The following is a 12932-nucleotide window of genomic DNA, read 5'->3' as shown; positions in this document are numbered from 1 at the left end:
GAGTTTGCACATTCTCCCCAAGTCTACGTGGGTTTCCTCCTTGTGCTCTGGTTTCCGCCCGCAATCCAAAGATGTGTAGTTTAGATCAGTGTTTCTCAACAGGGGCGGAAGTGCCCCCTGAGGGGCATTTGTCCACCTTTGGTGGGTGTTGAAGTCAAAGGGGGCGGCAAGGCGGCACTGAACGACTTTGTAGAGAGCTTACCAATCACTTAAAAGATTGCCGTGTCCTTTTGAAGGACATTGCTGTGTGCAGATGGATAGTCGCATAACACTAGTCTGTTATTTTCCCTGCACCCATGGAGACGTGCGCTCTGATAGTCTTCTCTGTGAATGGCAAACCATTTGAACTCGTTTGCGGTTGGCACTGATTCTACTGCCTAGATCAATATCACCTAACTTGTGTCGCTTCTATGAAGATGAAATGCAGCTTTTCAACTGTTCTATTGGGTGGCAGAATGAATGCACATTAAAGCTAATTAGCCAATCAAATTTTGCGTCTTAAAATTATCGTGATACGGTAATTCCCATGATTCCATCAGGGTATTCGATTGACAGTGTAAAAGTGGCCTCATCGAGTAAGAAAAAGTGCAGGCAGTTTAGCATGGACTATTTGAGATATGGCTTTATTCAATCTCCATCTAAAGCATTTACCACTGTGCTTGCTGTGAACAAAGTTTTTCTAACAAGGCCATGAAGCCTTCCTGTCCTATTAAACATTTGGAAAAGAAACGCAGTGACAAAAAGGACAAAGATTTGGCATATTTTCAAACATTGAATTTATTCTTTAATCAGCAATCATCAATTTCCACTGCTTTTTCAAAGATGGGAGCCACAAATGTGGATGGCCTTGTGGCATTATACAACATAGCGAAGCTAATTGCGAAATGTGGTAAACCTCATTCCGTGGTGAATCGTTGGTGCTTCCAGCTATTGCCAAAGTATTATCAACCGAGCTACGTCAGAAACCATCAAGTGTATTCCTCTTAGCAACGATTCCGTGAGAAGATAAATCAATGAAATGGCATCATATGTTGAGGATAAATTATGTTCCCTTTTGTTATCGAAAGAAATCGCCTTACAAATTGATGAAAGTACTATATGCGGAAATCAAGCTTTACTTTTGGGGTACATGTATTTCATTTTTGTCGATGAAACGTGAGAAGGACTACTTTTTGCTCTGGATCTACCAACAGATACCAAAGGCAAGACTATCTTCAACTGTGTCAAGGATTATTTTGATAAAAAGTCTGTTCTCCTCAAAAACATTGTTGCTAGTGCTACGGATGGCACGTGTGCTATGGCTGGCCGACATCGGGGATTTGTCGCATTATTAAAGAAAGAAGTGCCACATGTTTTCACAGTACACTGCATTATCCATCGGCAGCATCTGGCTACAAAGAAACTTAGTGAAGTCCTCAACCATTCTCTACAAGTGGTGATAGATGTGGAAAATTATATAAAGAGACATGCTCTGAATGAACGACTTCTCCGCCAACTCTGTAAAGATAATGAAGATGAATTTCTGCAATTGTTGCTACACACAAGTGAGATGGCTCTAGAAAGGAAAATGCCTCAATCGTTTCCATGAAATGTTCGATTCTATCATCTAATTCCTACACAGAAATAATGAAAACCTTTGTATGAATGTGCATATCCCGTGGATATATTCGACAAGTGCACTTCGCTGATCATGCAGATACAAGGAGATAATGAGTTTCATAAAAGCAAGGAACGCTGTACATCTTTTATTGCGAAACTTGATCTCTTTCATCGGAATATCAGTTGTCGTGAGTTTTACCAGTTCCTGAGTTTAAACAATATCGCGGAAGATGTTACTGATGATCAATTCCTTATCTACTCTGCTCACATTCATGCACTGCAGGATGATATGAAAATACGATTTGCTGATGTTATCGAGATGGAGATCCCTACATGGCTGGCTGACCCCTTTATCCCATGCGCAGAAGAAATGGACATTCACCTTCAGGAAGAAATGATAGAGTTCCAAAATGACACTACAATGAAAATTCAGTTTTCGCAAATGGGTGAGGCCCTTTTTTGGATTCAAGATGCCACCCAATGTCATTTCCTGCTATTAAGTGAAGAGGCAAAGCGGTTTGCACTACCATTTCCTACCTTTTTTATTTGGTTGAGAAAGGATTCAGTGCCATCGCCAGAATACAACATAAGACCCGCAATCACATGGATGTTGTTCAGCGTGGTGACCTGAGATTTCTTTTGACACAAATTGAACCAGATGTATATGATTTAGCAAGACAACATGAACCACAAGGATCGCATTGACTATGTTGCTATCACAGACTAAATTTTATACAGAGTGAGCCAAAGTAGGTGGACAGTAAGAACAGTAATAAATGATAGGTTTTATATACAAAAAAAAGTTATTTCACAAAAGTTTTCCATTTTCAACACTGCAGTGTATTGCAGTTGTATGTGCAAAAACAGACTGATTTGGGGGTGTTGCATGACTTCAAGGGTAAGAAGGGGTCGTTGAATACAGAAAGGTTGAGAAACACTGGTTTAGATGAATTGGCCATGCTAAATTAGCCACAATGTTCAGGGATGTGTAAGTTAGGTGCATTAGTAGACTAAATGTAGGATAATAGGTCAGGTGAATGGATTCGAGTGGGTTACTCTTTGGAAGACCGATATGGACTTGTTGGGCCGAAGGGTCTGTTTCCACTCTGTCGGGATGCTATGGTCGTTGCTGAGTGCTGTGGAAAGTTTAAGATTCTCTGCTGCTGCATTTTAAATAATAGTGTGAAGGCTAATGAGTCGTTTTAACTGTTTGATCTTTGAATAGGTATTTGCAAACAATAGATGTGCACATCAAATTGGAAAGAGAAAATATGTTAATAGATTAAGTGAATGTGGAAAGTCTGTGGCAAATGGATTTCAATCCAGACAATTGTAAAGTCATTCACTTGGCTCTAAAAAGGATAATACAACACACTTTCTCAATGGTGTAAGGCTATAAATAGATGAGACTGAACGATACTTGGCAGTCTAGATACGTAGATCACTTAAATGTCATGGATGGGTAAAATAAAATATCAAAAGGAATCATAGAATATTAGCCTTTATCTAGACGGTTACACAATAAAGGGTTAGAAGTCAGTACATTAATGCAAAACCTTTGTTAAACCAACTTGTGATGCTGTTTTATGTCGAGGCACTTTGTCACAAGAAGGATACATTGGTCATGCAGGTAAAACAGCATAGGTTTATTGGAACAAATTCTGGTCTTCAAGGCTTAAATTACAAGGAGATTACAGGAACTAATGTTCCATTTCCTAGAACTTAACTATTCAATGTTTTTCAAGCTATTAGGAGACACACGGGATAGATACAGAGCAACTATTTCTATCGTAAAATAAAACAAAGAACTGTAAAGGGTGTGGATTTGAAACCAAAACACAACTGAGGAAGTGCTTAATCTGATGAGTCACTGATCTCAAAACATTACGTTTGTTTCTTCCTCTACAGATGCTGGCACACCTACTGAGTTTCTCCAAAAAACGTTGCTTTTGCAATTATTTCTGTCAACTGGAGAATCTAGAATATAGTCTACAAATTAGAGGCAGGCCTTGAAGGAGTGAATTAAGAGAACATGTTCAAAGTTAACCAAAAGTTTGAATTAGTTTTATCTTAAGGACTGTTAATGGGTCATTTGTTAATTTTAACTCTGAGATGAGTAGATTGCTGTTAAACATAGGTGTGAAAGCTCATAGAAATGAAATGGTTGTCTCTGGTCCCCGTGTTCCTATGCAATGTTGTACTCCGAAGAATTTCACAAAAGTATGGTCTGGTGCCTTAGTCGACCAATAAATAAAACCACCGGTACCTTTTGGTGATTAAAGTTATTAGGGTTGAATGGTCCCGGGCCATCTTGAGTATTTGAGAGATATGGACAAATAAAGTAAGTTGAATTCAACCATGATTGTTTAGTCAATTTGTAAATACAAGGTGTTTTTTATTAGTATAGAAGATGCAAACTGTATACGTGTGATTGAACTTGGATGTGTGTGTAAATGTTTCTCATTGGAAGGTGGAGGTGCCATTTTAATGGAAAACAGAGCAGACAAATTAATATTTCAGGTTGAGATACAAGTGTAGTAGCCAAAGGCTAAGAGCTCATTCTGTCCCTTGTGCCTTTTTTTGCTACTTAGTTAGATCCATATTCCTTGGCTCCATAAGTCTAAGACGTTTGTTAGGTAAGTGTGTTATCAAACCCTTTTGAAATTTTGAATTGACTTAGTCTCAAGTAGATTTTAGGGGATAGAATTTTGGGTTTCTACTAATCTTTGCTTGCTGATTCCAATTTGAATAAGTAAACTGTTTTTTGTTATCAAATACAGACTGACATGCTGCATGTGTTTCTCATGTTTTCTGCTGGCTACCAGAAACTGATGATGCTGTGATGAATTGCTACCCTCCTATGTTTATTTCAGTTACGTATCAGCCTCTCCCTGTTTGTTCCCCCAGTGGCCAGTTTGCTATTGTGAGGAAATGCCGTGAGAAAAGCACCAACGTTGAGTATGCAGCTAAGTTCATCAAGAAGCGGCGCTTGTCTTCCAGCCGTCGAGGGGTGAGCCTTGAGGAGATTGAACGGGAGGTGAACATTTTGAGGGAAATCCAGCATCCGAACATCATTACTTTGCACGATATCTTTGAAAATAAGACTGATGTTATTCTCATCCTCGAGCTGGTGTCGGGCGGGGAGCTTTTTGATTTTCTTGCAGAGAAAGAATCGTTGACAGAGGAGGAGGCGACTGAATTTCTCAAACAGATTTTGGATGGTGTACACTACTTGCATTCGAAGAAGATTGCTCATTTTGACCTCAAGGTATTGTTTCATTGCCTCAGCACTTTTGAAAGAGGACACGAGAACATTGTATGAATAATTTAACCATTTAATCAATATACTTTTAAAATCAAAGTTGCAATCACTATTCACTACTTCTTAATCAAATCTATAAAGACAGTCAGTTTTGACCTGCATACTGACCTTGGTTCTTCATATAGATATCTTTGCATTAAATAGTTAGTATTTAGTTATTTTGGGCATCACGCTAATGCTTAGCTGAGGAAAATTTCATAAAGTGTTCAAATATACAAGCAGGTATTGATTGTTTCTTGACCTCCTCTGCGGTTTCTGTCCTTCTGGATAGATTTATTTCCATTTAGGAAAAAGTGAGGACTGCAGATGCTGGAGATCAGAGCTGAAAATGTGTTGCTGGAAAAGCGCAGCAGGTCAGGCAGCATCCAAGGAACAGGAGAATCGACGTTTCGGTCATAAGCCCTTCTTCCTGAAGAAGGGCTCATGCCCAAAACGTCGATTCTGCTGCTCCTTGGATGCTGACTGACCTGCTGCGTTTTTCCAGCAACATATTTTCAGTTTTATTTCCATTTAGCCAAGCACTGCCTTCTAATAATAATTAACCCAGTCACCGTGCAGTTAATTAAGTTCTGTACCTTCACAGTATAAAAGAATTGTGTTGGAATAAAAATATGTTGAAATTCCCCTAAGGTCAGCATGACTGAAGGGTGAAAGAGTTAACATTTCATGTATTCAGAAAGGTCATTGATTTAAAATGTTAACTCTGTAGATGCTGCCAGACCTGAATATTTTTTACATTTTTAGACTACTTTGGACTGGCCCCTAGGCTCCACCTGGTATTATATGCAATTATTGGTCTAGAAAGTGCATCATTGCAATGGGCAATGGAAATTTTGCAGATAATTCACTCCATCTCTTTCCTCTTGTGGCATTTGCCTTTTCACCCTAAAGTGTGCCAGGCCACAAAAGGGATTTTCTGTCCTATTAGCAGGCTAGTTGTGCTGTTATTCCCATCCTGGCTAAGATAACAAATTGCCCAGATGTCTTTTGAATTGTGACCTTTTGTGGCCTCAGAGGTATGGCTATCTTCTGACAAATTCTGAGCCATGAGAGTAACACACCTGGGGAAAGACATCCCCAGACACCACCTGAAAGGCTCACTCTCTATCATATTAAGTAGCTATGCGGACATCCTTTGTTGCAGGGTGTTGGTGTGACGAGTTTGAGACTGAAGATTAAAGTCTGTCAATGGCTATCTTAAAGATGGTACTTTTTATTTTCTGTCATGTTTAGTCCTTTGATTTAATTCCAAGGGATGTGAGGAGAATCTCTGCCAATAACTTCCTGTGAATGGATTGAGGATCATGTGACTCTGTTCTGGGTGGGTTCCTTCCCACAACTCTGTGGTAACACTGTTTGAAGTGTTGCGTTGTATTTTGTCTCGTGTCAAATTGGCTCCACATTTACTTCATACTTCGCTCTGCATTACCCAATATGTAGTTCAGAGCTCCCCAAAAGAGGGGCTTTGAACTCCAGTTGGAGTCACAAGCTGAAACCTCTGGGGTCATGAGATCCAAGTTAGTAATGGCTCATTGGAGTTCCAATCAAGTTTGAACAGCAATGCTGCTGCTCGAACTGCTGATGAGGTATCATGACAGTTTTCAAGCCTTAAAAAATCTACGTGGGAAAAGTTTAGGAAGCATTGATATGGTTGAAAGTCCTCTCAGGTGCTATTATATTACACAGTAATCACGAACTGAGGCAAGAGATTTGCAGCCCAGTTTTCATAAGTAGTGCTGAGGTACCTGAGGCTGTAGATGTATTTGAATTTTTAACAGTTCTGAGGAATAACAAATGTTAACTTCTAGGGTGTGCAGTCCAGTAAACCCCTGAAGTTTACAGCATAAAATTGGCCATGCTAAATTGCCCGTAGTGTTAGGTAAGGGGTAAATGTAGCGGTATGGGTAGTTTGTGCTTTGGCGGACTTGTTGGGCCGAAGGGCCTGTTTCCACACTGTAAAGTAATCTAATCTAATCTAATCCTTTTTATCACAAACGGTCTCTATCCAGAGCTGGATGGAAGCAGGTGTTTAGCACACTTGCCTTCATTGCTCAGATCTTTGAGTATAACAGTTGTGATGTTATGTTGAGGTTGTGCAAGATGTTGATGAGGTCTCTTCTGGAGTACTTTGACTAGTTCTGGTCTCCCTGCTATAGGAAAGATATTATTAAGCTGGAGAGAGTTCAGAACAGACTGTCCAGCCTGTTACTGGGAATAGAAGGTTTTGATTTATAAGGAGAGGTTGAGTTGGCTGGGATGTTTTCACAAGTGCATAAGAGGTTGAGAGGTGATCCTATCTGGGTTTATGAGATCATGAGGGGCAGGGATAAGGTGAATAGCAAATGTCTTTTCCTGAGGGTGGCGGATTTCAGTACTAAGGGCAACTTTGAGGCGAGATGAGAGTGTTTAAAAAGACACGTGCAGCATTTTTTTTAACGCAGTAATTCGTGTTGAATGAACTTCCAGAGGAAGTGGTGGTTGCAGGTATAGTTACAACATTTAAGACATTTAGATTATTATGTGAGTAAGAAACGTTTGGAGGGATAAGGGCCAAATGCGGGCAAGTAGGGTTAGTTTAGTTTGGAATTATGGTTGGGATGGATTGGTTGGACTGTACAACTCTGACTAATTTCCAAGTCCTCTGTCAGTTTTGGCTGCAATGTCTACACGATGCCGATATAGTCACGTGGTCAGATGGAGTCCAGCTAGGTTGTCCATTTTTAAAGGAACAGACTTTAAACTGGAAAATATGATCGAAAATACAGTTTGTTTTGACTTTTCTCTTTATGCTCTCTGGCTACAACGCAAAAAGTAAGTAAAGAAACAGGGTTAACAGTGAATTACATCAGAGAGGGCCTGCTTTCCGATATGTTTATCATGTGTGGAGATCTCACTGCCTCACTAGAAAGGTTTCCTATACAGATCGTTCTGCTGCAACGTGTGTTTCGTTAACACAAATTCATTATAACATTGAACTGGGGACATTTTCTAAAGCGTGAAGTTTTAAAACACGTATTGGCTATAACATGATTCTAGCCCCATTAGTTTAAATGGTACTGCTATTATGCAATTTTCTTATAACATAGGATTGCATGAGAACAGAACTACCACATTATAGCAGAACTGACTGACCATCAACCACCTTAATCTCAGTGTCACTTTGTGTGCATCCATTCTATTTTTCAGTTACAGTATAAAGCTATATTGGCTCATTTGATTACCTTGGTCCATTATTTATCATCTTTAAGACCTTGACATTTGAAGATATGACATTTTACATCATATCCATAATTGGTAACAATGTATATTGTCTACAAGGTGCACTGCAGCAGCACTCCAAGGTACCTTAGACAACCCCATCTCGAACCACCTTCTCGAAGAATAAGGACAACTTTACCACATGCAAGTTCTTCTCCAAACCATGCTGTACCATGACTTGGAGTGATATCACTTTGCTGAATCTAAATTCTGGAACTTCCTCCTTTAACCGCTTTGTGAATGTATGTACACCATGTAAACTGTGCATAAGAACATAACTCACCAACACTTTCAGAAAAACTAGGAATTGCCATAAATGCTGGCCTAAATGCTCCCATCCATTGTGAGCAACAGTTTAAAAAAATTCCAATCAGTTGCCATCTTTGTTTGACAAAATGTTGCAATTGAAAACTGCCATTTACACCTGCCTTACCAGAATGTAATGTACATCTGGTCAATCCAAAATCTGCTTCCATAAGACCCACTGGCCCAGATGTGTGATTTCTGTACCCCTCAATATACAAACTATCTCAACTAAACTTTTGTACAAGTTTAAATGAAAAACATTCTCTTTAACAGATATCTGACTATTGGGTCTCTTGTATCATTTGCATTTTTTTAAATGCTCTCGATTGTCCTTTTTGATCTCTTTGAATTGATACACATCTATTATGAATATGTAAACTCACATAATTAGCTGTATTAATAGATGTGAGGATTCTGCTTTCTGGCTTTATAATAATATATATAATGTACTGTCATACAGCATGGAAACAGACCCTTTGGTCCAACTTATCCATGCTGATCAAGTTTCCCAAACTAAACTAGTCCCATTTGTCTGCCAATATCCCGGTAAATCTTTCCTATTCATAAAGCTGTCCAGATGCCTTTTAAATAATATAGCCTGCATCTACCACTTCCTCTGGCAGTTCACTCCACATACAAACCATAGTTTGTGTGAAAATGTTGCCCTTTAGCCCCCTTCTAAATCTTAAAAATAAGTCCTTTACCTTGTGTATATCTCTTTTCCTCTCCCTCAAGAGAAACCAAACTGCAAGCAAATGTTTACAACCTCTTCCACCCCTCCAAAAACATACTACAACGATCCATTTCTAGTTATATTTGCACCTCTCAGATGTTTTAATACTCTTTATGATATTCATATCATGTCTGAGTTATATGGAAATGTTTCATTTTTATTTTGAAAAGTTTAATTAGCCAGTGTTTTATTATACCTTACATCCAGACCCTGATTAATGATGTTTGAGTTTTGGGAATCATCTAAAGTATCAGTACTTCAAGAAGAGTTTCAGCTAAATGAAGGAAAGCAATGTTGTTTGAATGTCTTCATTTTTACCTACCTTTTATAGAAGATTGAGCTGAAATTAACTAGTGTTCTTATGCAGGAACTTGCTTCCATGTTTTACATACCACATTAATTTTCCTAATGCCTTTAATCTTCCTTTTATTTAGCCTGAAAATATTATGCTTCTGGATAAAAATGTCCCCAATCCTCGCATCAAGCTGATTGATTTTGGTATTGCACACAAGATTGAGGATGGTAATGAGTTCAAAAACATCTTTGGAACTCCTGAATTTGTTGGTGAGTACACTACTCTGCATTCTTTCTGACTTTTTTAGCTGTTAGTAAATTGTTTTAATTTTGTTTTATTATGAAAGCTGTTACATAATTCAGCAATCCTTGTTCTCAGACAGGGAATTTGTTTCATAAGATATATTTCATTCCTAATTTAAACGAATGGGGAAATAGGCTCCAAGCGCAGAATGAAGTACTGCTCCTTAATTTCTACATGTTCAATTACACAACAAAAATGCAATTAGATAGTATCTTTAATGTAATAAAATGTGTTCAAATGCTTCAAAATATGATCAAGTAATGTTTGACACTGACCTACAAAAGAAGATATTAGGGAACCTGATTACAATCTTAGTTTTAAGGAGAATCTGAAAGGAGGTAAATGAGGAAATGAAGCTGAGAGTTTAGGAAGAGAATTTCAGAGCTTAGGGCCTCAACAGCTGGAGCCACGACTCCTATGTGATTCATATTTGAGGTGTGCAAGTGGTTAGAATTGGAGGAACAGATATCTCGGTGGATTTTAGGACTGGAGGGATTTAGATATTGGGGGCATTGAGGCAAAGAGGGATTTAAAATTAATTTTAAAATCCAAGGTATTGTTCATTGGAAACCAGCAGAGGTCAGTAAAACGGAAGGCTGATGGGTAATTGAGACTAGATCTGAATTAGGATATGGGCAACAGAGTGGTAGTTGGATTGTCAGACTGGGCTGGTCACTTGTGAAGTAACTTTGGCATGAATGAGGGTGTCCATAACACGTGAGCTGAGGCAGTGGATTAGTCAGGCAGTCATAGTAATGGCAGGGATGTGTGGTTGGCAGTTTACCTCAGGTGAAATATGATGTCAGGTTTGTGAGCCATCTGGCTAAAAGTTAGTTGCCAGGGAAGGAGCAGGTGGTGAAGGAACTGAAAGATAAAGCAGAGCCATTGGCAATATTTTGTAGCAGAATATTTTAATTTGTCAATTGTGACTGTCAGGCAAGCAGTTTGACAAATGTAAGTTGAGAATGTTGTTGGTGAAGTGAAGTTGGGTGTTATCAGTGTATACACAATCAAAGAACGGTTACCGCAGAGGAGGAGGTAATTTAGTCTTTTGTATCTGTGCCCACTTATCTTGTCCTCCTCTGCTACCCTTCCCTTAGCCTTATAGTTTTTGCTTCTTTAGATAATCTAATTCTCTTATGAAAGCCATTACACCACACTCGGGCAGTGCATTCTGGGTCTTAACAAATCACTGTTTTTCCTTATAAATGTTGTGGTTCTGCTCACTGAGCTGGAAGTTTTTGCTGCAAACGTTTCGTTCCCTGGCTAGGGAACATCATCGGTGCTGTTGGAGCCTCGTGTGAAGCGCTGCTTTGATGTTTCTTCCGGTATTTATAAATGCTTCTTTTACCAATTATCTTTAAATCTGTGACCTGTGGTTCAACTCTTCCACCAACTGAAGCAGTTTCTCCCTATCTACTTTGTCCAGACTCGTCATGACTACTTCAGGATTAGCATGGATGAACATTAGTTTGGCATGAACCAGTTTGGGCTAAATGGCCTGTCTCCATGTAATAGGACTAAGTGACTCTTAATATATCAATCAAATCTCCTCTTGAATTTCTCCAGGGAGGACACTCCCAGTTTAAGCAATTTATCTACGTAACAGAAATTCTTCATTGTTGGAGCTATTCTTATTGATCTTTTCTGCACCCTCTCTAAAGTTGATAACCAAAACTGAACCCTACACTCCAGTTGAAGCAAAACCAGCATTCTGTATCGGCTTTATTGTAACTTTCTTGTTTTTGTACTCTACACTGCTTTTGTAAATTTTGGTATCTGGTTTGCTTTATTAACCATTTCTCAATCTACCTTCAATGAGTTGTGCACATATGTCCCAACTCTGTGCTCCTGCATCCCATTTAGAATTGTATCCTTTAATTTATCCGGTCGGCATGGTGGCTCACAGCACCAAGGACCCGGGTTCGATTTCCCGCCTCAGGCATTTGTCTGTGTGGAGTTTGTACATTCTCCTCGTGTCTGCATGGGTTTCCTCCGGGTGCTCTGGTTTCCTCCCACAATGATTTGGATGTGAGCATAAGAGGTATAGTTAGTAAGTTTGCAGATGACACCAAAATTGGAGATACAGTGGACAATGAAGAAGGTTACTTTAGATTACAACAGGATCTTGACCAGATGGGTCAATGGGGTGAGAAGTGGCACTTGGAGATTAATTCAGATAAATGCGAGGTGCTTCATTTTATGAAAGAAAATCTTAGCATGACTTATACACTTAATGGTAAGGTCCTAGGGAGTGTTGCTGAACAAAGAGACCTTGGAGTGCAGGTTCATAGCTCCTTGAAAGTGGAATTGCAAGTCGATAGGACAGTGAAGAAGGCGTTTGTTATACTTTCCTTTATTGGTCAGAGTATTGAGTACAGGAGTTGGGAGGTCATGTTGCGGCTGTACAGGACATTCGTTAGGCCACTGTTGGAATATTGCATGTAGTTCTCGTCTCCTTCCTATTGGAAGGATGTTGTAAAACTTGAAAGCGTTCAGAAAAGATTTACATGGATGGTGTTAGATTTGGAAGATTTGAGCTATAGGGAGAGGTTGAATAGGCTAGGACTGTTTTCCCTGGAGTGTCCGAGGCTAAGGGGTGACCTTTATAGAGGTTTATAAAATCATGAGGGGCATGGATAGGACGAATAGACAATATCTGGGGTGGGGGAGTCGAAATCTAGAGGACATAGGTTTAGGGTGAGGGGGGAAAGATATAAAAGAGACCTAAAGGGCAACTTTTTCACGCAGAAGGTAGTACGTGTATGGAATGAGCTGCAATGGAAGTGGTAGAGGCTGTTACAGTTGCAACATTTAAGAGGCATATGACGTTAATGGATATACGAATAGGAAGGGTTTGGAGGGATATGGGCCGGGTGCTGGCAAGTGGGACTAGATTGGGTTGGGATATATGGTCGGCATGGGCAAGTTGGATCGAAGTTACATCTCTATGACTCTATGTGCAGGCCAGGTGAATTGACCATGCCAAATTGCTCATTATGTTAGTTGCATTAGTCAGAGGTAAATATAGGGTATGGGAATGGGTCTGGGTGCGTTACACTTCGGAGGGTCGGTGTGAAATTATGGGCTGAAGGGTCTGTTTTCATGCTGGAGAA

The 12932-nt window shown here is 39.5% G+C and overlaps 1 protein-coding gene across 4 annotated transcripts in view; it reads left to right on the top strand.

The window, feature by feature from the left end:
* Positions 1-12932, top strand: part of dapk3 (death-associated protein kinase 3) — a 38093-nt gene that overhangs the window by 12652 nt on the left and 12509 nt on the right. For all 4 annotated transcript variants that reach the window (XM_060846270.1, XM_060846269.1, XM_060846272.1 and 1 more), the window contains 2 exons: positions 4507-4867; positions 9653-9782. In XM_060846270.1, the coding sequence (XP_060702253.1) occupies positions 4507-4867; positions 9653-9782 (491 nt within the window). The remainder of the gene's footprint in view (positions 1-4506; positions 4868-9652; positions 9783-12932) is intronic.

Source organism: Hemiscyllium ocellatum, chromosome 28 (genome assembly GCF_020745735.1).
Source record: "Hemiscyllium ocellatum isolate sHemOce1 chromosome 28, sHemOce1.pat.X.cur, whole genome shotgun sequence".
Taxonomy (NCBI): Eukaryota; Metazoa; Chordata; class Chondrichthyes; order Orectolobiformes; family Hemiscylliidae; genus Hemiscyllium; species Hemiscyllium ocellatum.
This window is presented reverse-complemented; position numbering and strand designations above follow the sequence as displayed.